Source organism: Biomphalaria glabrata, chromosome 2 (assembly GCF_947242115.1).
Source record: "Biomphalaria glabrata chromosome 2, xgBioGlab47.1, whole genome shotgun sequence".
NCBI classification, from domain to species: domain Eukaryota; kingdom Metazoa; phylum Mollusca; class Gastropoda; family Planorbidae; genus Biomphalaria; species Biomphalaria glabrata.
The window spans coordinates 24,127,276-24,153,989 of record NC_074712.1 but is presented as its reverse complement, the minus strand read 5'-3'; the positions used below and the strand labels follow the sequence as shown (position 1 = coordinate 24,153,989).

The 26,714-nt window shown below is 35.8% G+C and overlaps 1 protein-coding gene across 1 annotated transcript in view; it reads left to right on the top strand.

Moving 5' to 3' along the window:
- Positions 1-22,852, top strand: part of LOC106069069 (GTP-binding protein Di-Ras1-like) — a 55,792-nt gene extending 32,940 nt beyond the window's left edge. The window contains exons 3-5 of the mRNA XM_056019715.1: positions 7,995-8,111; positions 14,379-14,569; positions 20,657-22,852. Coding sequence (XP_055875690.1) covers positions 7,995-8,111; positions 14,379-14,569; positions 20,657-20,741 — 393 coding nt within the window. The 3' untranslated portion in view covers positions 20,742-22,852. The remainder of the gene's footprint in view (positions 1-7,994; positions 8,112-14,378; positions 14,570-20,656) is intronic.
- The last annotated feature ends 3,862 nt before the right edge of the window (positions 22,853-26,714 follow it).

Below are 26,714 nucleotides of genomic sequence, written 5' to 3'. Positions count from 1 at the left end.
GATGAAAGTGATACTTTTTTTTTTCTAGGATTGGTTACCCGAACTGTAAGTGTAGTGAAGAGTAGTCATTGTAGATCAAGAAATCTAGATCTTAGTATGGCAGATTATAGGCCAACGCTCATCAAAGGTTGAACTATTTTTTTTAGTTGAAACTATACATTCTCCTGTCATTAACAAATTATAGTTTAGTGCTAATGACTAAATTGAAACCACTAAATATTGACTTAAAACGCTTCAGATTCCCACTATAAATGAACTGAAACAAAACACGGTGCGCGATGTGCTCCTACACAGGCTACTAGACAGGCAGTACTGAGTTAGGCCAAACTGTTTTGTGCTGCTAAAGATATTGTAATGTTATCTCAAAAAAGTCCTCTGGTCAAGTTCCACGGTTCCGGTTCCACTTACGCTGATATGTTGATATGTTAGTGCTGGCTTCTGTCTTCAGGTCAGGAACAAAAGTGACTTAAGTTAAGTCCATACTGAGACTAGCTGGTGGTTCTGCCTCAAGAGAGATCAAAACATGGCTAAGTCTCTTTAATTCTCTCTTTTATTCTCTTTAATTAATGAATAAAAATACGCAACCTCACAGGTTGAATAGACGATCACTCAGTGTGGTTGTGGTCTATGCCATCACTCGTGTGTAGATGTAGTGGATCTAGTACAAGTAGATCTAGTAGAGTCCAAGCTCAGCAACACTGCAACAGTCAATAAAACCACAAGGGGACTCCAACGGTCAGCTTGTAAATATGTAAACTCTAGAGTTGACTTTCCGTACTATTAACTGCCAAACTGAGGTATCTTGAGGTATACAGAGGTACACTGACGACGGACTGCCCTAAAATAGAGACATTTTTACTTCTACGGACGAAATAGTTCTAAATCCAGATTTTGTAACTCCAAACAGTAGATAAAAAAAGTAATCCTCCAGTAGTGTACGTATCTAGAAGTAGATCTAGCAAAAAAAAAAAAAAAGATGACGACTACTTGTAGTCAGATTGGGATCGCCATTTTGTTGTTGCCTTGTTGATGATGTTGGTTGATCAAGATTGTAGATCAACAATTTATTAAATAATAAGGGCTAAGCCTACGTCTTATTTTTCTTAGGAGCATTCGTGCGGCATTTTTCTAAATTTGTTGCAGCTTGGCGATTTATAATCGGGTATACCTGGCAGCACGGCGTTGAAGTAGTCAAGGTGGAAAAGTATGAATGCCACAGCTAGCTTTTTGTTGACTTCTTAGTTAGATATGGTCGGATCTGGCATAATCTGCTCAGCTTCAGATAAAGTCTCTTGCAGAGCTGACTTATGTGTGGGTCGAAAGATAGTGTTGAGTCGAAGAAAACTCCAAGATTCCGCACTACATGGAAATAAGGAACTTGGCAGTTTGTGATAAAAAGTGAATCTGTGCTCTCGACTTTTGAGATTTTGAGATTTTCGACCCCCCCCCCCTCTAGTATGTTGGACGATTTGGTGGGTTCGGGAGGGGGCGATGGCATCAATCCCCCCACCCCACATAAACTTTTGAGTGGGGGGGGGGCGGTCAAATTTACTTGTAGAAATCCCAGCTTTATAAAAGAATCAATTAAATATCTATATGATTAAAACTTGTTAGTGATATTTTAAGCGATCTTTATATTATGTCGTTCCCCTGTTGGCCGATTGTGTGTGTGTGTGTGTGGGGGGGTGAATACCTCTACTGCCCTTCTCATCGTCTCATCTAAACCCTTTGAGTGGAGGGGGGGGGCGGTCATACTTTTATGGAGAAATCAGTTTGTGACAAAATTAGTTGAATTAATATATACATTTTATAGTATGTCGCTCCACTTCTGGTATTTTGGCCGATTCGTTGGGGTAAAGTGGGTGGGCGATAGCATGTACTGCCCTCTCCACTCTAGCCATCTTAGAAGGGGGAGGGGCGTCCTATTTTTATGGAGAAATCATTCTTTGTGAACAAAATTAGTTGAATATCTATATAATATAAACTACGTATTCATATGTGAACCCATTGTAAATTATGTCGCACCACACTCTAATCTCAAATTTTATGATTATTAAATATAAAATAAAAAAAGGTTGTACCAGGTGGGAGGGGCGATACATGCAATCGCCTTCCCCCCATCGGACAAACCAATACTTATTATTTTGTATTATAGTTAAGAAATTACAAAATAAGAAAAATCTGTTACTAAAATAAAATATCTCTGCTATACATTTAACTCATCAAATCGCCCCACCCCTATTCTTTAATGCCAAATGCAATCATTAGCAGAAATTATAAACAGGAGCGAGGATTAATCATTTTCACTCTACCACCCCCTCCACTTTCCAGACAAAGTTTATATAATTTCACATGAATTTATCATAATTATTTTAAGAAAGACTTTGCTTTGGAAATTTTTTCAGTATAAGAGTCACGATTGAGATGAGTTCTAAGCCCAAATAATAATTTCCTAGTCGCCTTTTTCCAACCTTTACTCAATCTGATATTTTTCTAGTTAAATAAATTTAGTGTTGCATTCAGTCTTTTGATAAATAAGATTATGTATCTGCAAATTGCAAAATTATAATAATGAGACGAGAGTACTCTTATTTTTGATGTTCATTTACTAGATCTAGATCTAAAAAATAAAATGATATGTTACATAGGTTAGGGTTGAAAAAAAAAGACATTACTTCTTTGAACTACTTGACAAAACAACGCCTTGATCCAACTGTCTACACAATGTTCACGATCGATCAGTCGCGGATACGAATTTATTTCCGGTATCCAGTCTAGTAGTAGATCTAAGTCTATGGGCTTAACACTAGATCATCTCCCTTAAGTTAATTGCCAACTTTTTCTATTTGTATTTTGTCTTTGTTTCTAACAGCTATTAGATCTAATAGTGAAACTTATTTAGAATGCAAACAAGCTTTTTGTACTTTAAGCAATAACTAAATATAAATTATGTAATAATAGTAATAACACAGATCTACAAAGACGAAAAAAAAAATAGAAAACAAATATTCATATTAAATATAGAACCTCTAGCTTTAGGCTAAACATGTTGTAGCTATAACGTAATTTAATCTTCGTTGTTTTTATGATAATAAAAAAATATTTATACCACCACATGAGATGAAAGAACAGCAAGATGAAATAGTATGAGTGTTACTACTTCTCTGAACCAAATAGGGGAGGGGGAGGAGACACTACGACAAGCAGAGTGTATTTGTCATACACAACCACGACAATATAGGATCCTACCACGACAACGACAATATAGGATCCAACCAAGAGAGTTTTGATCGGACATCGTTTATGTAACGACACATTTTAATCCTAGTCAAGACTTAGACCTCAGTTGAACTGTATGTCGGTGATCTAACATAGAAAGTGAAGGACGAGATCAGTATTGACCAAGTTAACTCACCGTACCTTGCCCTTCCCCCTATACGAGCATACCGGTGATCAAAACAGTAGCTGACGTAATACGGCCACGACGAAGCTCCGAACAGGGAGAGGTGATTACATCACACATAGTTCTGCCGTGAATACTACGATCTTGACCTCGCCACTACGATGTACGGTACTACGGTACGGTAGGAGAGAAAAACTGGCTTGGGACTCCGTAACAGAATGTAATACTAGTCGATTGATGAAAAGAGAGGGGGAGGCGGTAGATGGAATCGCTACCCACCCCCAACCAGACATTTTTAAACAAAATTTAGTGTAATCGAGGAGCAGTTTTTTTTCTTGATCAAGTTACACTCGACCTATACCCCCCCCCCCAATCTTGTAGCTGGACACAGGCAAACTATGCAGCCGCCTTGACCTTCGATTGGTGGGGTCTCTCAAAGGATTCAAATAATGTTTTTTGTTTTTAGAGAAAAAAATGACGAAACGTGAATTAAATCGCAAGCAGAACTCTATGGATCTATATCTCTCCTAGTTCTAATTTTAAGTCTGTTATACTATGATTCAAGGTTTATTCACAAATATTTAGATCTACTTGTTAGATTACATCTGTTAGAAGACCATTGTTTCTTTCTTGTGTTGACATTTGGAAATGTTATTTCTAGTCTGGTGATCATGAATTGTCCATGAAGCACATAAGTGCCATAGGCGGCGCTAAGTGAATTTAACTTATTTGTTGGTTTTGATATAGATACAGGTGATACAGGAAAGTTTATAATTCATTGCATATTTTAGGTCTTAATTTTTTGCTTTTCTATTTCATTTGAGGCCACACTATTCACTTCGCATTGGGCCTCCCTATTTGTTTTACCTCCAATTACGTAAGGCAGGCCCAGCTTGTAGACAGTAGACTTCACTGAGGACTGCCGGCTAGGAGAAAGGGGATTACGTCATCACTACATCTGTGTCAGCTTAATGAAATCAATCTTTTTCTTTGTGAAGTAGTTTTACGAAAACGGATGGCACTTGAAATTCATTAGAAATGTATAGATCTAACTGTAGTCGTAATCAACAGATAAAAATAAAAGTATTAAGATGATGATACCCTTTTAAAATAAAGTGTTTTTTTTTTCCTGTAGTAATAATACGAGTCCCGTATTATGTCATTGATCTTTATAGATCTCTAAGTCATAAAGCTTAATTTTGTTCAAAAGAAAATAATTAAACATGTAGATATGCATGCATATTTTTTTAATTTTATCAATATTTCGCTTTGCTTGGTGACGTAATAGATCATTCTAGATCTAATAATTAACCAGATATTTTTTGTAAATTAATAATTTGATAAGAAGGAAAAAAAAAAGAAATAAGTTTAAATTATTGTTAACATTTTATTTGGACCTTAATTTCAGTAAATAAACATAAAATACATAAGTTGACAGCATAAGAGCAAAAAACTCTTTTAAAAAGTTATTAAAAGTTAAATCTTAGTATAGTTCCATGGTTAAATATAGATAAGGGAGATTAATATACTTGAAAACAACATGGCGGCCGGTTTAGGTATATGGGCGGAATTTAGGAAATTTAGGCACCGGATATTTAAGCACCGCATATTTACGAATATTTAGGCACCGGATATTTAGGCACCCGGAATTTAGGCACCCGGAAATTTAGGCACCCGGATAATTAGGCACCCGGAAATTTAGGCACCGGATAATTAGGCACTTTTTGACAAGGCGGAAAATTAGGCATCGGATAATTAGGCACTCTTTAATTAGAAACCTTAATTTTTAAAATAATTTAAAAATGTTAACATATATTTTATCCTTAGGCTATGGGCTATCGGTGACGTTATAATAAATAGCAACTATAACTATTCTAACTAAAGAAAAGCTGACAAAATGGGGGAAAATGACAATCATGAGAATGTGTGGAAAAAATGACTCATGAGTCATTATATGATATAGACATCACAGGATTTAGGGGAGGGAGGTAGAGATGATTCTCCGTTCCTTGCTTCCCCCCATCACCAACCCCTAAGGTTGACTGGTGAGTTTTTTAAATTGATGGTTTCGCAATTTGTGTAAATATTTAGTTACTAATGTAAATACTTAAGGTTAAAAAGTGTTATAAAATATTTTTATTATGTCGGGGAGTGTTGTCGATAAATATAATCGCAATGGCCCTCTTCTAGTGGGAAAGGGAGGGGCCGTACTTTTTAAATGAGATAGGCGGGGGTGGGGGGCACACACTCCCACTTAAGGGAGAGGATTTCTCGAAGATAGATGTAAACTTGGTCGTAAAAGTTACTTAGTGAATCTTAAGGCTACACACTGAGTTCAAGGGTATGGAACAGCATAGGTGCTAAGTTGGAAGTCTGGAGAAACTTGTTTCTTTAAAAAGGGTATGGGAATGAGGAGGAGGCTTTGCTTGCGTTACTTATAGGGATCTGATATGTTAATAAACTAAAGTAGTATTCATTGTTTTATAACAGCATTAATCTCTATTATCAGCCTCTTTAGGAAGATCTATTGTGTGAGTGTATAGGTGGGTTACCTCCTTCAATGTTTTTTTTTGTGGTAATTAATTTTTACCTATACCTACGCATATATTCAATATATGCAAATTTATGTTCTATAATATTTATATAAAATATATATGGTTGGACATTGTAAAATGGCTAGAAATCACGATAAAAAAATTGTTTTGAAATAAAAAAAATAAAGAGTTTATGGAAAAGACAGATTAGTTGAAAATTTCTATATTAATTTTTGGAATATTGGTCTCTTTTCATCTGTTATAAACAGAATGCTCATTCTGCTTATAACAGATGAAAATCTTTAAAGTTCTTAATATGATGATTATGTTGACAGTATATGATAAAACAATGAATCAGGCTCTTTTACACTGGCGGGTATCTCAAAAGAAATTGGGTCCACCTGTTGATCCTATGAGACTCCTGGGTTCGAAATGTATCGAGTCTTTTCCGAGACATGCGAAATATCATGCTGATGCTATAAACGTTTTTATCCAGCTACATCAAAGTCGATTTGTGTTCCAGTGCTAGTGGCCTCTTTCAGCAGGCCACTATATAAAAGCTGCTTCTGTAACTACTAAGTCTCAAGCTTCGAAAGCTTTTGATACAGACTACTATAGTGTTTTTCCTGTTGGTTAATTTGTTAGAGTTCTTTTTGCAACCAAGTGGCGCTCACAGATTGCATAATCAAAATTTAAAAAACTCACCAGTCAACCTTATAGGGGCTGGTGATGGACTGAAGCAATGAGCGGAGAATCATCTCTACCTCCCCTCCCCTAAATCCTGTGATGTCTATATTATATAATACTGGAGTCATTTTTTCCACACATTCTCATGATTGCCATTTTTTTCCCATTGTGTCAGCTTTTATTTAGTTAGATTCGTTATAGTTGCTATTTATTATAACGTCACCGATAGCCCATAGCCTAAGGATAAATTGTACGTTAACATTTTAAAATGATTTTCAAAATAAAGGTCGCTAATTAAAGAGTGCCTAATTTTCCGGTACCTAATTTTCCGCCTTGTCAAAAAGTGCCTAATTATCCGGTGCCAAATTTCCGGGTGCCTAAATATCCGGTGCCGAAATTTCCAGATACCATCTGGGCGGCACCTTCGACATAGTCACGAAGGTCACGATCGGGGTATCTAAACTATTACCGGAAGTTGGAATGGGATTAAGGTCACGTGACTTATTAGGCATCTTTAAAATAAGAGTATTGACATAATCTTCAGAGACACACTGAAACTCGCAAAAAGAAAATTTTTTAAAGATTGGTGACTCAATCTGTGATGAAAGGGATGGCATGTCATTTCATTTTATCTGCTCAATCTTGGCTATTGAAAGAATCAGAGAGTTCAGTTACTTTAAACATTTCAGTGGTGATCCTAAATATCTCCTTGGAAGAATCGGAGGTTTCGATTTTGTCGAATATGACGATGGAGTGTGCGCATATCTAATCATGCAATTCACCTTGTTTTTTTCCTGGATGTAGATTTGTCGATGTATCGTCAGACCTGTCTTTTTTTTAGAAATGTTCGTTCAGCACGTCGGCGAAAAAGGTTTTAATGTCTTTATGTTTTCCGACATCAAGGGTGCAGATGATGTGCGATTGACAAGAGGTGCATGGTAATCCAGCAACTTGTTTATTTATTAGCAAGAATTATAATTTTTTAAAACGTCTGTTGCTCTGTTGCAACGGCTATTGGTCAGCTCCATTTTGGAGGAGGCAATGTCTATGGCTATAATTTTACGGGAAGTCACATTTTTCTTGTGCCATTGGTTAAGCTTTTAGTTAATAGCTTTTGATATTCACGCAAATGAATATTTTGGGAGGTACGTAGATCGTGGTTATTGGTAGATTTTAGCTCAAAGTTTTTGGTATTCGTGCTTACCTAAAAGATCCATACTTTTGTTTTGTAATATTTTTTTTCATAATAGAGGTACTAATTAAATTGATTTCATTACTAAAAAGAAAAAAATATCCACATATATAGTCATTCAATTTCAAGATATTTACAAATCTGCTTTAATTATTTAATTTTATTACATCTGTTCTAGGAATTACCTTGTGTCATTGTAGGAACCATGATGGATTTAGAAAATGGTCGGCAGGTTGAAAAGTTTGATGCATTAAACTGGATTTACAGCAGTGGATTTTCTGGTGGCTTTGTAGAGGTAAGCACATGGTTCATTCATATGTTTTAAAAGTGACTTATCTCATTTGACCACTAGACTTATGAGCAATGTCTTACCGCCTGTTCCCTTCTCACGTTCAGATTCGAAATCTACAAAAACTATTAAAATTTTAATTTCACCATATTTGTACCTAAGTTGAGACGCTATGGCTACTTTTGTATTCTGAAAGCCAACCGTGTTATTTAGAATTACCAGCAGGTCATAGTTGACCCAACCTGGACGTTGCCCGCCAAACCTACCCCAACCCGCAATTCCGAACATGCTTCACCTTGTACGGTGTACTATTTTCTCCACCCTTACCTACGTTTCTCATTGATCAAGGAGATAATCCGTGTGTCTCAGCCTGGTTGACTTTATCACTAGCGCAAGACAATCTCAACTCCTTTCATCTTGTGAGGCGGCCAGACTTACCCTCCCCTTTGTCTAGACCCTGAGCGCACGTCACGCTTGACCTATATCCAGATGTACTTAATACATCATTGACAACTAATAGAGAAGCGCTATCTTGACCGGATGTCATAGAGTCTATTTTGACCTGTCAGATGATCTATCACATGCTTTTTCTGCCCAATCCCTATTTGCGGCCGAGCGGCATATACGTCTCAAAATTCTTCAATCACGAACAGTCGGTTCATTGTATTTAGAACGTTGAGGGACGTTCAATTATTACAGACACTCCAATCTTTGTGCTCCCTTTTTCTTATTCTATTCACTTGGATCTTGTGCCTGATTATGACCAGAGACACCGACTAGTTCCTGTTAAGCATACTTTGCCCCGTTCAGTCTGAACTACGACTCCCGATGCCGTCACTGTGGAGAGAACGTCAAAACAGTGTCGCATGTCTTGTATGAGTGTCCCCAACTCCGAGAGCTAAGAGAGAGAGACGTGTCTGAGCAGCCACTCAACATGTATGGTAGCTACGAGGCATTACGCCGAACCTCCCAGTTTCTTGCCAGAGCACTACAAGAGGATTAGTCCTTCCTTCTCTGTTATTTTTAATAACAGTTCATCTCAGTTTTCTCTTATTCGGAATTCATGCCTATAGCTGAATGCCCATACTTCCTGTTACATGGAATTCATGCCTGCTAATGGATCCAATTCATGGAGACCTCCTTATTAATATGCCTAAATTACAATGAGCCCTGTTGGCTCAATAAAACAACTTCCAGAACTCCCGTTCCTGCTGTTCCTGTTGAACCCACCCTTAACTCCATGTCTGCATGAAGGAACCTTGGCATCAACGAGCACTGAGCACTTTACATCTCCAGAGACGAGCTTTTCAATTTGCAACTTCTTGTGTGGCTAAAGAGGCCAATCCTTGATACACAGCTGCGTCACAGGTTGGGCATATATAATCACCAGGCGCCGTTGCGTTTTCACCCTTCTTGCTACTACTGTTGTTTATGGCATCTGCAATCCGGAACCCTTCCTTTATGCTTGCTCTCCATGTGGATCTATCCAGTGCCACTTTTCTTTTTCTCATCTGATAGTGTCGATTTTGAAGAGCTTCAAGTCGCGTTTGCATACATCCGTTATAACGTAAAAGTGGGCGACCAGCGCTTTTCCTGAGTTCTGTTAGATCACCATACAGAATTTTTTGTGGAAGTCGAATTTCTGGCTTTTTATGAACGTGGCCAAGTCAACTAAGGCGTCTGCTGCTGATAACACAGCGGATGTCCTGGCACCCTGATCTTCGTAGAGCTTCTTCATTGTTTATTTTATCTTGCCACCTTATTTTAAAGATCCACCTTAGGCATCGGAGGTGGAAGATATTCAGTTTTTTTTTCTGCCATTAGTAGGTTTATCATATTTCACTTCCATATAGCAGTGTGCTCATCACGCAGGTCGGTAGACTAAGGCTTTCGTATTGTTAGTCAGCAAGGTATTGTCCAACACTCTTTTCGGCAACCGTGACATGATGATGCCCATTGCTTTCGACATCCTGTTGTTAATGTCTTTTTCCAGTAGAACATCATTGGATATGATAGAGTCAAGATAACAAAATGGTCAACAATTTCTAGTGGTTGGCCATTAATGCTTCGTGAGGTGCGGTATTTTTGTTCTGAACTAGTATTTTAGTATTGACTAATATCTAAGCCGAACTTCTGGCAAGCAGCAGTGAGTTTGTCCACCAGGGACTAAAGCTGAGTATCAAAATCAGCCACAATTTCTGAATCATCAGCATAGAGGAGTTCCCTGATAAGTATCTTCCTAACTTTGGTTTTTGCTCGCAATCTTGATACATTAATGAGTTTCCCAGATGATCTTGTAAGGAGAAAAACACCTTCGTTGATGTCGCTGTAAGTATAATGCAGAAGGCAGGAGAAGGATATGCAAAACAGATTAGGTGCGAGCACACATCCCTGCTTGACACTACTGCTAACTTTAAAAGATGCTGATTGGGCTCCATTGAATGTTACTTTAGGGTGTATAATTATACCTCTAACCTTTGTAATCTCTCCTTCTTTTTTCGTTTAACATTTGTATATTGTTAGCTCAAGGCATTCTGTTCTCAATTGTATGCTACCGTTGTGTTCTGTTTCCCGACATTTAACGCAGGCTTATCTATGGTGGCGTTAGAAACGTCTAGATCTAATGTCACAAAAACTAAATCATTGTAATAATTAATTGATTTTAATTACACAAACCTCTCATAGTCGCTTGACAATGGGGCCTTTCCCAGCTGCTCATTGCAATCAATTCACATAACACTGGCCAGCACTAGCTGAGCGTGACGAGTGGCGACGCTTCAGGAAAATAATCTAAAAGAAACTCGCAATGTTCTATTGGTTTTGAAAAGGCCGTCTTGGAAATTCACAAAATGCTTTTCAACCTCACGATCAAGGAATTCACTATTCAAGATCCAGTCCGGTACAGTGAGTCTAGTATGAAGTTGGTCCGTTGCATTTAAATCCGGTACAAATCCAGGACGAGACGAAAAGGCCATTAAAGTTTGGTACAGCGGTACAGAGTTTATAAGGCAGTACAGTTAGCTACGGTGAAGCATTTGTACAGTGTTACGTGTTGCCAATTGTAGAGTAGTGATTGTGAATTTATTACATGCTAGTTGACCCACGGGGTAGCATACGCCGCTATTTTGCAGGGCCGGCCTTAAGCCACTGCTATCTATGCGACCGCAGTGGGCCCGCAATTTCATAGGACCCGCGCTAATTCTAGGTGTAAATTATTAAATTAAACCACTTTATAACTTATAACAGATTTCCCGCGGCCTCCTAATTTACCAGGAGCTCCTGGAAACCTCCTGAAATTGCAAACTATATGAAAAAGTCGTGGAAATCTCCGGGAATTATTAAAATCTTTTGAAAACTCATACCAATCTCCTGATATTATATATATATATATACAAAAATTGTCATTTTGGGGTGTCATTCAAAATGGAAAACGTCAATCCTACGCGCGAAAAAAAAAGGCATTATGCAATACCCGTAATTGTGGTATTTGGTGATAGAAGTTTATCGCGCCTCAAACTAATGAAGAATTTCTTGAGGTCATCAATTCTCGTAGATAGATTGAAACATTTGGTAATTATTGCTATTGAGCGTTACCTATGTAGGAAATATAATCTTTGTGATATATTGTATGACTTTGCTACACGCAAGGTTCTGAGAGTAATTATGTACGTAGTAAAGAATGAATAAAATGCAAAGACGAATTTATTTTCTACAAACTCTTAATTATCACTTATTATTCGTATCCCTACCCCAACTTGGTCCCGCGAAATCCGTTTCGCATAGGGCCCCACAATGGTTAAGTCCGGCCCTGCTATTTAGTGAAGAGTGAATACAGAGTAGACTACTTGTTCTCTCCCCCCCCCCCTATTTTTTTTCTCCGCTAAAGTTACATGGGGTAACTCTAATCCTACTTGCAGAAATGAAAGAGTGATCTTTCCATGACTTCTTGGTGTCCAGACTGTTGAGCCATGAAGAGAATTATATATTGAAATTAACGAGTTTTTTTGGAGCCCTTGAGTTGTCAAGTTCTTTGAGTTGGTGGCAGCATATGGTGCAGTGTTGACAGAGAGCCTGGATAGTAAGAGTCGTTACTAAACTTAAATGTAAGGGAGATTATATTGAGGAGGAAAGATAATGTTGGCGTATTTTTAAAACATTTATACATACCGATTTGTCAATTGTCAAAATACTGTTATAAAATTATATAGTTGATATTGATTTGTTTATTTTCTGTTTTATTAGCTAATAACAGTTACAGAAATCATCTATTTTTGTAAAAAATAACTAATTCTTTTTCGCTTCTATTAATTACTATTGATTAACCAGTCTTTCTTCGACAAATTTCCAGTAATCTTAAATCCACTTTGCATGGTGATTCACCACTGTAAAGGCAAGACTATACAAACCGATTAACATTTTTGTAGTATTTAATGAGAAAAAACATGTAACCGAGCGGGAGAAACACACAGGAAAACAAGTTTACAAAAAGAGTTTGTGTTATCACACAAGCTCAGAGGCAGTCCCCCGTCGAATTCATCCATGGACCAGTCACTTCATTGTTTCTTAAAGTGTTTGAATTATAATTAGAACACCTCCGAATCCACTTATATTAAGTTATATCACAAATATATCTCATCAAGAAAAACAAACGAAATAATTCGTGACACTAACTTAATCAACCTCACGGGAAAATTACAGACGTTCTATAAGAATGTAGAACTGCCCAAATCATTCTCATTCTGAGACAAAAAAACACATCAACAACAGGATATCTCAAAAGTTATAGTCCAACATTCTTAGTGTTGAACAGTTGCAAAGTAGCTGAGGAAATGATAAATAAACTGTATTGGTGACTAGAATTAAATACTACAAAAATGTTTATCGGCTTATGTCATTGTGTTTCTTTTGTGGAGGAACACCATTCTCACTAAAAACCGCACAAACTGGTTTTAGAACAGTACTATCGCATTCGGGCACTTCCGAATGTAACTAAGGCTTTATTCATGAAACTATATTAAAAGAACAGTAATTTCGAGTTGTTGTTTTTTTTACAAACCCGTAAATAACAGAGGGCCTTTGCACTTCCTTTTTTTTTTTTTCTCTTAAAAACCTCATCTATTTTTAGGCAAGCTTTTATTGTAGACATAATGTATTAGAGTAAGAGATCATCACAAGATGTTTTCAACTCTGAAAGCGAAGCAAATGTATGGTCCTCATTTTGTTTCAATGCATTGCTGGATGTTATATCTGATTCTGACTGTTTAATCTATGTAGGATCAGTTGTTCCATTTTATCTATCACAGCAGATTGAGATCATGTTACCTCATTTGTAACTTCTGACATTGCTAACCTTTACAAGTTGTAGATATTTGTGATGGTAGACTCATTTAGGCCAGTCACGTTTACGGTTAGACCAATCAAGTCAACTGCAGGCCTTTCCAACATACATGCTTCTACTTGTACAGATACAATGTGTTTCTGGTGGTAAATGGTGTCAATGAGAGTTGTGGGATATTCTTCAATTGTTCCTCGAAAGTCATACATCGCACTTTCTTGCCGGTCAACTGGTGAGGGTGCGCATGCAGTCTCTTCACTTCAATTGTGGCCGCTCTTGTGTCTCTCAAGACCCAAATAGATTTCTTCCCAACAAATCAAAGATATGTTTTTAGTTACCTAAAGTGACCGCTCCAGCCATCTGGATCTAATCAGGTTTATGAGGGAGTTGATCAACTTTGTGACAGTCTATGCAAACTGACGCATTGTACGAATGTCCATTCGGTCTTCTCCTGTTACTTGTTTTGAACTCATGACTTCTGCTTGTGACCATAGTCTCATTTTGTCTTAGTCGGCTTTTGTCTCGATATTGTGACGCTAAATGTCCGGTTTTGAAACATTAAAAAAAATAATTTTTCACTCCCACTTCTTTTCTGTGCTGACCTAAAGTTTTGATCAATTTGAGTTTGGAAAAGTTTCTTTCACCAGAAGCGACAATCACTGGAAATATCATAGATATTCTCAGAACAATGAAAAAATTACGGAATGCAGTAGACCTATCATACGTATATGAAAGTGGAGCTGACCCAATTACAATTTGTTTAGAAGTTAACAGTTAATTGGTGAATTGTCTCTGTGATCTTTATGTATAGTATAGTCTCAGTTCTAGCCTAAAATATTTCTGATATTCATCATCTTACATTTCTAAAATAAGAAATCACCCATCTTTGAATGAGAGTTCACTGTATTATTAAATAAATACAAATCTTTCATCTCCAGGTCTCAGCTAAAGAAGATGAAAACATAGAAGACATTTTCCGATTACTTTTAGATCAGTCACGTGGTGAAGGTCGTCATGTTGGTCCTTTAAGTCACACCCTGTCCACACGTCGGCGAAGTGCTAATTCACTTGATGAAAGTGAGCCAGAGAAAAGTGAAGAATGGGACAGTGATGCTAAAAATTTCAACAGGTTGGTACATTAATATGTACACATGTATTAACCTGGCTGGCAATGCAAACCTGAAAAAATAGGTCGAAACTATAGAAACAATAGATAACTAATGTTATCTTACAACTAGGAATTAGTTATTTGTTTCAGAAAATAGGGGGAAAGTTTTTAGTTAGCGACGATGACGTCATAGTTACACAAGGAGTCGACATAAACAAGACGCTTTCATAACAACGTAGTAACACTGAACAAAACATATAACAACGTAGTAACACTGAACAAAACATATAACAACGTAGTAACACTGAACAAAACATATAACAACGTAGTAACACTGAACACAACATATAACAACGTAGTAACACTGAACACAACATATAACAACGTAGTAACACTGAACAAAACATATAACAACGTAGTAACACTGAACAAAACATATAACAACGTAGTAACACTGAACACAACATATAACAACGTAGTAACACTGAACAAAACATATAACAACGTAGTAACACTGAACAAAACATATAACAACGTAGGAACACTGAACAAAACATATAACAACGTAGTAACACTGAACAAAACATATAACAACGTAGTAACACTGAACAAAACATATAACAACGTAGTAACACTGAACAAAACGTATAACAACGTAGTAACACTGAACAAAACGTAGTAACACTGAACAAAACGTAGTAACACTGAACAAAACATATAACAACGTAGTAACACTGAACAAAACATATAACAACGTAGTAACACTGAACAAAACATATAACAACGTAGTAACACTGAACAAAACATATAACAACGTAGTAACACTGAACAAAACATATAACAACGTAGGAACACTGAACAAAACATATAACAACGTAGTAACACTGAACAAAACGCAGAAACCGAAAACATAACACCGGCGAAAGGCCGAACAATCAATAGAGGTAGTCGACTCTGGTGTTGAACATTAAACACGTTATATAATCATGAAGGGAACCGTCGAATGTCATCTACTTCTAGCCGTTTCTAAAATGCTCCTTCTTGTTACGTTGTTCAGAAAGCGTCTTGTTTATGTTCTGTGTTTTTAAAGATCTATCACGTCATCGTCGCTAAGTAAAAACTTGCCCCTATTTCCGAAACAAATAACTAGTTCCTAATCGTGCCATAACAATACACACCTTTTTACGGCGCTAAAAGTGGCAAATTAAAATAAATATTTTTTTCGTACTTTGATAAGGTCGATTGTTTTTGTTTAACGGACGGACCGTCACAGTTGCCTGAATCAGCCAGGAAAACCAACGACTTAGCATAATTTAAGTCATTGATTAACATGTATGACAATATTGACAAATGAAATGCTTACGACTTAATTATCTTCTTTAAAAAAAACGTCTGTGACATATATGATAAGACAAGTGATTCACGTCTTGTCATCGAGCATGAGCTTGTATGCAAATAGAAGAAGATTAGATGAGTAGAGATGGCCGAAAAATCTATTTTTGACGGTGTTGGATCAAAGCCAACTGGAAGTCCAATACCTGATACATGGCAAGCCTTTCAACGCAAGGAAACCGACTCTTATAGGCACGTGGAATGTAAGAACCCTGAATCAATGCGGTAAACTGGCCCAACTTTTAAGAGAGTTTGACTCTTACCGGCTGGACATCCTTGGGATCTGCGAGATGCGGTGGACATCAAGTGGACAAATAATCAATGATGGCAAGACAATAATATATTCAGGACATGACAAGGAGCACATTGGTGGTGTAGGAATCATCATGTCTAAAATAGCAGCTTCAGCGCTAATTGCTTGGAAGCCGGTCAGTGACCGCATCATTACAGCTCGACTCCAAACAAAGCAAATTAAAGTCACTACCATCCAAGCTTATGCTCCTACAGAGGATGCAGAAGATACCATCAAAGATCATTTCTATAATCAACTACAAACCACTCTTGATGAAACACCTACTCACGACCTAATTCTACTGATGGGAGACTTTAACGCCAAAATCAATCCCAACCGAACTGGCTTTGAATATGTAATGGGACCATATGGCTCTGCAGAAAACATCAGTGATAATGGCGAGCGCTTGATTTCTCTCTGCGCATCCAACAGCCTTTCAATTGGAAACACATATTTTAAGCACAAACAAATACACAAAAAAACATGGCGATCACCAAATGGAGAAACCTTCAACGAGATAGATTACATTTGCATCTCCAAACGATGGAGGTCATCTCTGTTAGACGTGCGGACCCGCAGAGGAGCTGATATCGGCTCAGACCACTACCTTGTCAGTGGCAAATGTAAGCTCCGATTGAAGCGCCAACCAAAACAAACCACACGACCCCGCCCATTTAATGTAGAGAAGCTTAAAGACGGCAATACTGCAGCACAGTTCCAATTGAAACTAACGAACCGCTTTGAGGCTCTTGCAGATATATTGACCCTTGAAGAAGAGTGGGCCAACTTCAAAGATACCACTATTGGGTGCGCGGAAGAAGTTATCGGAAGGAGGCGAGGCTCATACAAGGAACGGTGGATACAAGACAGAACATGGAAATTGATAGATGAGAGGAAAGAGGCCAAACGTAGACGAGATCAGAAAAATGAAACACAGGATCGCAGCCTAGCGGAAGAAGCCTATAGGGAAGCAGATCTGAAAGTAAAGAGAAGCTGTCGGCAAGATAAACGGGACTGGATTGAGCAGAAGGGACAAGAGGCACAAGCAGCTGCAAGCAGAAATGACACAAAAACCCTCCATCGTATTGTCCGAGATCTCACTGGAGCAAAGAGTGGACATGGGGCACCAATAAAAGACAAGCAAGGCAAAACTTTGTTAACCAAAGAAGAACAGGATGCAAGATGGGTAGAGCACTTTAAAGAGACCCTTAACCAACTGTCGCCAGACCTAACTTACATATTCAAGGACCCCTCTCCAGACAATGATCTCAAGGTCAAGACAGACCCAATAACTGCTGAGGAGGTTACCATGGCCATAGCAGTGCTAAAGAATAACAAAGCACCAGGACTAGACATGATATCAGCAGAAATGCTAAAATATGGGGGACAGTGCATTGTTAACAGAATGACTGATCTCTTAAATCTCTGTTGGCGAACTTCAAAAGTCCCAGAAGACTGGCAAAAGGGAGTGATTGTAAAGCTTCCAAAAAAGGGCAACTTGGCAGATTGCAACAACTGGAGGGGCATTACTCTCCTCTCTGTCCCAGGCAAAGTTTTCAGCACTGTTTTGTTGAGACGGCTTCAACAGTCTGTAGATGAAAGGCTCAGAGAAGAACAAGCAGGCTTCCGAAGAGGCAGATCATGTACAGAGCAGATTTTCGTTTTACGAAATATCATAGAACAAAGTCTTGAGTACCAACAACGGCTAATGATCAGTTTTGTGGACTTCAAAAAAGCGTTTGATAGTGTCCACCGAGAATCACTATGGAAAATAGTTAGAGAATACGGTATACCAGAAAAATTCGTCCAGATCCTACGACGCCTTTACAGTCAGTCTAGTTGCTGCATTAAAACAGAAGAGGGAACAACAGAGTTTTTTACAATCGAGACAGGTGTGAGACAGGGGTGCATCTTATCTCCCTTCCTTTTCCTCCTAGCCATCGACTACATAATGAGGAGAGCAATGAACCAGACTGCCTTTGGTATTCCATGGCATGAACAACTCCGATTGATGGACTTGGACTTTGCTGATGATGTTGCACTACTCGGGGCTACAAATAAATGCATTCAAGAAATGACGGAGAGCCTAGACAGAGAGGCACCCAAAATTGGCCTCCGCATAAACTTGGATAAGACTAAAATTATGCGAGTGGGATATAAGGCAAAGGGTGTCCCCATCAGACTTGGCGAGTCAAAGCTTGAAGAGCTGGACAAGTTCACGTACCTTGGCAGCATCATAACAAATGATGGAGATGCTTACCATGATGTAGCATGTCGAATAGGAAAGGCAGGGAGCATTTTCCAAAGGCTGCAGCCTATTTGGACTAGCCAAGCCATTGGACTCGAGACAAAAATACACCTTCTCAACACAATCGTCATTCCAACTGCTACATATGCATGTGAGACGTGGAAGTCATCTGTCAAAATTGAGAAAAGACTAAATGTGGCTCAACAGAGATGGCTGAGACGGATTTTGGGAGTCAGTTACACAGACCGGATCTCAAACAAGGAAATCCTATGCCGAACTGGGAGTCGAACACTTAGTGAGGTTGTGACTGAGCGTCGCATGAGGTTTGCGGGACATGTTCTACGTCAAAATGAATTACGCACACCAAGAGTTGCGATAACCTGGAAGCCAAAACGAGGAAAGCGCAAACAGGGACGTCCTCGTATTACCTGGCGACACACCTTCATGGAGGACCTCAGAACAGTGGACACCAGATGGGAGGAGGCTCCAGACATTGCCAGTGACAGATCATTATGGAGACAGCTTGCCGCCCAATGCGCCGAACGGCGCGGGAGGACCTAAGTCTAAGTCTAAACATGCAATAAGATACCGAGTGAGTTGATATAAGCGTTGTAAAATGAAAAAAAAAAAAAAAAATACTTTTACAAAAGTGTAATTGTATCAATTAGTTTGGATCAGTCATGTCATTAAATATCTAACGGATCTAGACCAACAACAATAAATCTGTGCGATTAATAATATTTTTACCATTTGTTTTTGTTTAACGCTATTTCATGCTTTTTCAGTACGATATGATCCTATCACTTACCTGGAGTATTTGGGAAAATGGGGGCAGGGGGTAAGAAAGAAAGAGATATCTTGGTGAATTTTACCTCATCGTTTTTTTAAAAGCATTTGCAAAAAAGGTAGGAACGACCTGAATTCGAAATCATGGCTCACGCCTCCTCGAGCTGACTCACTAACCACTCTGCTAGTGAAGTGCCTTGGACTATAGAAAAGTGTATAGTTATGTATAGTTTGTTTCAAACTTACTTTAAAGCGGAGACCTATAAAGGGGACTAATTCAACTTATACCACCACTTCAGTCAAGTACAATTTCTTTCCCTTGTTTGAGATACCAAACAAAATAATTAATTACCAATAGTTTATTAACTAATTTTTTTTTTTTAAATTGATGTTTGTGTTGTCAGGTAAAAGAAATAATTGTGCAAATTTCAGTTTGATTTGAGATTGGGTGTCGGAGAAATAACGTGTACAAACTTTTACTATACAGACAGACAGAGTGAGTTGATATACGCTTTGCAATAAGTTACATTACAGTTTTGAATATCGGTTATGGGTCCCCAATAACTTATAGCATGATTATTACAATACCTCTTTTTAAGTCAGAACTTCAATGGAACCTTAAACTTTCAGAGATCTGAACGCTTATATCAAAAAGAGCTTTAACGATATTTCTAAAAATTTAACAGTTGATGTATATCACTGAGAAAATAATTATTTGGCCACTCGGGGAAAACTCTAGTTTGACCTTTATCCTTTTTCAAGTAGACAATTAAATACATTTAAATTTGGCAGATCTAGATCTTTAGATCCAACATAGGTTTTAATAGGACTATCGCGTTCTTGAAAGGACTAACAGTGAAGTAACAAGTCCCTTTACGTTTAAAGTGCCTTTTAATTGTGAAGCATTTCAACATAACATATATACAGTGCAAACATTATATACAGATAACCTACTCCACTAGCAGACTTCCTCTCTTCTTGTTTACACACTCGTCACTTCCCGCAAGTCCCCTAACTCTCGATACCCAACACTTGACCGTGTGTCCCGGTTGACCACACAGTAACCGTGTCCCAACACTAACGCTTCAGGAATGTCCGAATGTAAGGCTTTTATTCAAGAGTTTAATACATTAATGTTCACGACAATTGTGCGCCTCGTCTTCTAAGTCTAGACTACACTAGATCTAAAGGCTTATCATTGCAATATAGTAAAGTGTACTAAATCTATACATTCGCATAACCATAATTCTTTTTCAAGGAGAAGGGGAGATGTGTTGTCGTTCTGTAAGTTGCATAGCGGAGATATTGTTTTCTTTTAAAATGTACTTTTAACGTTTTTCTTGTTTTATATTTTGTTGTAAGTAACACATTTTGTTTATTCTTCTATCAGAAGTCGCAGTCTTGTGAGACGTGGTTCCAAGCCAAAAGTCAAAAGAACTCATCGCCGAGGCAAACACGATTGTCGCGTCTCTTAGTGGCCAGCTGAGCACCAGGTTTGGAGCAAACAACACAACTATAACTTTAGACAAAGAATTTTTTTTTACAACAAATCTTAATTATTGTATTATCCAGATGTTGCTTCCAAGAAATGAGTGAAAAAATTGATTACAAATATTTTAAGAATCGGTAAACTTGCGCAGGTGCGTTTGTGTATGTGTAAGTTTTTACTTAATATCTCTTTTCCATATTTTTAATTCGTATTTTTCTTTCTGGCTTTGTAAAATAATTATCCTCATAAATAGCTTTATTGTGTTAATATTTACCTCGAACGAGGATGAGTTTTTGGTTATTTTTAATTTCACAGAGCCTTATTTGAGTATTAATGAAGTAAATAACAAATCGATATTATTACAATTTTTATTAATGTTTTAAACAAATATGAAATTAACAGAGTTGTTTTCACTTTAAAAAAATTTAACGCTTTTACCGTTTTTTGCAACAAAAAAAGGCCTCTAAACTAGACATGTGTATATCTCTGGCAAAGAGACTTCGTCTTTCACACGTTACAAACAGTGGATATTGTCTCGGGCACCGAATGACTTTTTCGTTAGCCAAACAGGTCTACAACAAGGGAACAATAAAGACCATTACAGGCTACAGGCACCACACTGCGTGTTTCAAACCTGCATCGGCCTTTTCTTCAACTTCTTTGACTTTAACGGACTTCAAATTTAACCATTAATATGTCCTTTTTTAAAGGTGTCGTACTTTCTAAAAGGAGAGGGTGGGTGGTAAAAATAAGGGAGGCACCATACAGTAGCTCCGGTTCCGCTGGAATTTCCGACCATTTTTTAATATCCGGCAATTTTCGGCTCCGGCCTATTCTGCAGTATAGTTGGCGGAAAGTAAAAAGTGCACAGGAGTACCTATATTTCTTTTAATAGGTATAAAATTGAAGTAGTTCCATTAATGCCTGTTATGAAATGTATTAAAGTTGATATTTAAAATAAAATAATTAGGTTAAAATATAGGAATATGCATGTTTTATTACAAAGACAAAGCGTGTTAATATAAATAGAAATGAAGCTTTACAATATAAATGCGCATTACATACATAGTAGCAACGGTTGGTAATTTTTGTTTGACTTTGTCTTAACGTTTGAGTGAGTCGGTGAACTATGTCAAACTGGCCAGACGTCTAGCTGTGCGGCTACATCATCAGAGGTAGAAATGAACACCTTCCACCCTTTTTATTTTTTTTAGTCCATAACATTCAGCTTATAGCTAGACAGGTGGACGCAATGACGGCATGTTGACAGTAAGTTTGTTTACTTGATAGTCAAAATCGTTATAGTTGGTATTTTGATAACGTCACCAGTTGCCTATGACCTAATGATAAAATATACATAATTTTTTATATTCAAAATTAAGGACGCTATTAAAGAGTGTCTAATTTTCCTATGCCTAATTTTCCACACAGTCAAAGAGTGCCTAAATTTCGGTATCCTTAATTTCCGGGTACCTAAATGTAAAAAAAAAATAAAATAGAAAATTTCCCCTTTCAGACCACGTGGTCTACAGGCCAGGTGATGTTAAGGTCATCTCTTTGTTCAACGGTTAACTCGCAGAATTTCATGTGGCCATAACAACCACCAACCGTCTCTACTTTCCCCAACCAAAGTCAGGTACCCAGAGTTGGGTAGACTCAGGGGCGCCCAAATATCCCGAAATTCAAAATCCCAGTCTTTACCTTATTTCTAAATGTCCGGCTTCCTAAATGTCCTGCTTCCTAAATGTCCGGTGCTTAAACTACGAGTGCTTCTATTTCCTAGATTTAGATACCCGGAGACAGGACTTGTGCAGCTCCCAAAACTACAGAAAATAGATTTGTGGCAGTACTCCGCCAACGTTTTTGTGTGGCAATTTTAAACTCTATTTGTTATCTGTTGTATAACTTAAAATGGTATAACAACTTTTTAAGAGAGGTAGAGAAAAATACAAAATAATAAGTTCAAAATATAATATATCTATTATATAAAGCAGAATGTTTGGCGTATGTATGTATGTATGTATGTATGTATGTATGTATGTATGTATGTATGTATGTATGTATGTATGTATGTATGTATGTATGTATGTATGTATGTATGTATGTATGTATGTATGTATGTATGTATGTATGTATGTATGTATGTATGTATGTATGTATGTATGTATGTATGTATGTATGTATGTATGTATGTATGTATGTATGTATGTATGTATGTATGTATGTATGTATGTATGTATGTATGTATGTATGTATGTATGTATGTATGTATGTATGTATGTATGTATGTATGTATGTATGTATGTATGTATGTATGTATGTATGTATGTATGTATGTATGTATGTATGTATGTATGTATGTATGTATGTATGTATGTATGTATGTATGTATGTATGTATGTATGTATGTATGTATGTATGTATGTATGTATGTATGTATGTATGTATGTATGTATGTATGTATGTATGTATGTATGTATGTATGTATGTATGTATGTATGTATGTATGTATGTATGTATGTATGTATGTATGTATGTATGTATGTATGTATGTATGTATGTATGTATGTATGTATGTATGTATGTATGTATGTATGTATGTATGTATGTATGTATGTATGTATGTATGTATGTATGTATGTATGTATGTATGTATGTATGTATGTATGTATGTATGTATGTATGTATGTATGTATGTATGTATGTATGTATGTATGTATGTATGTATGTATGTATGTATGTATGTATGTATGTATGTATGTATGTATGTATGTATGTATGTATGTATGTATGTATGTATGTATGTATGTATGTATGTATGTATGTATGTATGTATGTATGTATGTATGTATGTATGTATGTATGTATGTATGTATGTATGTATGTATGTATGTATGTATGTATGTATGTATGTATGTATGTATGTATGTATGTATGTATGTATGTATGTATGTATGTATGTATGTATGTATGTATGTATGTATGTATGTATGTATGTATGTATGTATGTATGTATGTATGTATGTATGTATGTATGTATGTATGTATGTATGTATGTATGTATGTATGTATGTATGTATGTATGTATGTATGTATGTATGTATGTATGTATGTATGTATGTATGTATGTATGTATGTATGTATGTATGTATGTATGTATGTATGTATGTATGTATGTATGTATGTATGTATGTATGTATGTATGTATGTATGTATGTATGTATGTATGTATGTATGTATGTATGTATGTATGTATGTATGTATGTATGTATGTATGTATGTATGTATGTATGTATGTATGTATGTATGTATGTATGTATGTATGTATGTATGTATGTATGTATGTATGTATGTATGTATGTATGTATGTATGTATGTATGTATGTATGTATGTATGTATGTATGTATGTATGTATGTATGTATGTATGTATGTATGTATGTATGTATGTATGTATGTATGTATGTATGTATGTATGTATGTATGTATGTATGTATGTATGTATGTATGTATGTATGTATGTATGTATGTATGTATGTATGTATGTATGTATGTATGTATGTATGTATGTATGTATGTATGTATGTATGTATGTATGTATGTATGTATGTATGTATGTATGTATGTATGTATGTATGTATGTATGTATGTATGTATGTATGTATGTATGTATGTATGTATGTATGTATGTATGTATGTATGTATGTATGTATGTATGTATGTATGTATGTATGTATGTATGTATGTATGTATGTATGTATGTATGTATGTATGTATGTATGTATGTATGTATGTATGTATGTATGTATGTATGTATGTATGTATGTATGTATGTATGTATGTATGTATGTATGTATGTATGTATGTATGTATGTATGTATGTATGTATGTATGTATGTATGTATGTATGTATGTATGTATGTATGTATGTATGTATGTATGTATGTATGTATGTATGTATGTATGTATGTATGTATGTATGTATGTATGTATGTATGTATGTATGTATGTATGTATGTATGTATGTATGTATGTATGTATGTATGTATGTATGTATGTATGTATGTATGTATGTATGTATGTATGTATGTATGTATGTATGTATGTATGTATGTATGTATGTATGTATGTATGTATGTATGTATGTATGTATGTATGTATGTATGTATGTATGTATGTATGTATGTATGTATGTATGTATGTATGTATGTATGTATGTATGTATGTATGTATGTATGTATGTATGTATGTATGTATGTATGTATGTATGTATGTATGTATGTATGTATGTATGTATGTATGTATGTATGTATGTATGTATGTATGTATGTATGTATGTATGTATGTATGTATGTATGTATGTATGTATGTATGTATGTATGTATGTATGTATGTATGTATGTATGTATGTATGTATGTATGTATGTATGTATGTATGTATGTATGTATGTATGTATGTATGTATGTATGTATGTATGTATGTATGTATGTATGTATGTATGTATGTATGTATGTATGTATGTATGTATGTATGTATGTATGTATGTATGTATGTATGTATGTATGTATGTATGTATGTATGTATGTATGTATGTATGTATGTATGTATGTATGTATGTATGTATGTATGTATGTATGTATGTATGTATGTATGTATGTATGTATGTATGTATGTATGTATGTATGTATGTATGTATGTATGTATGTATGTATGTATGTATGTATGTATGTATGTATGTATGTATGTATGTATGTATGTATGTATGTATGTATGTATGTATGTATGTATGTATGTATGTATGTATGTATGTATGTATGTATGTATGTATGTATGTATGTATGTATGTATGTATGTATGTATGTATGTATGTATGTATGTATGTATGTATGTATGTATGTATGTATGTATGTATGTATGTATGTATGTATGTATGTATGTATGTATGTATGTATGTATGTATGTATGTATGTATGTATGTATGTATGTATGTATGTATGTATGTATGTATGTATGTATGTATGTATGTATGTATGTATGTATGTATGTATGTATGTATGTATGTATGTATGTATGTATGTATGTATGTATGTATGTATGTATGTATGTATGTATGTATGTATGTATGTATGTATGTATGTATGTATGTATGTATGTATGTATGTATGTATGTATGTATGTATGTATGTATGTATGTATGTATGTATGTATGTATGTATGTATGTATGTATGTATGTATGTATGTATGTATGTATGTATGTATGTATGTATGTATGTATGTATGTATGTATGTATGTATGTATGTATGTATGTATGTATGTATGTATGTATGTATGTATGTATGTATGTATGTATGTATGTATGTATGTATGTATGTATGTATGTATGTATGTATGTATGTATGTATGTATGTATGTATGTATGTATGTATGTATGTATGTATGTATGTATGTATGTATGTATGTATGTATGTATGTATGTATGTATGTATGTATGTATGTATGTATGTATGTATGTATGTATGTATGTATGTATGTATGTATGTATGTATGTATGTATGTATGTATGTATGTATGTATGTATGTATGTATGTATGTATGTATGTATGTATGTATGTATGTATGTATGTATGTATGTATGTATGTATGTATGTATGTATGTATGTATGTATGTATGTATGTATGTATGTATGTATGTATGTATGTATGTATGTATGTATGTATGTATGTATGTATGTATGTATGTATGTATGTATGTATGTATGTATGTATGTATGTATGTATGTATGTATGTATGTATGTATGTATGTATGTATGTATGTATGTATGTATGTATGTATGTATGTATGTATGTATGTATGTATGTATGTATGTATGTATGTATGTATGTATGTATGTATGTATGTATGTATGTATGTATGTATGTATGTATGTATGTATGTATGTATGTATGTATGTATGTA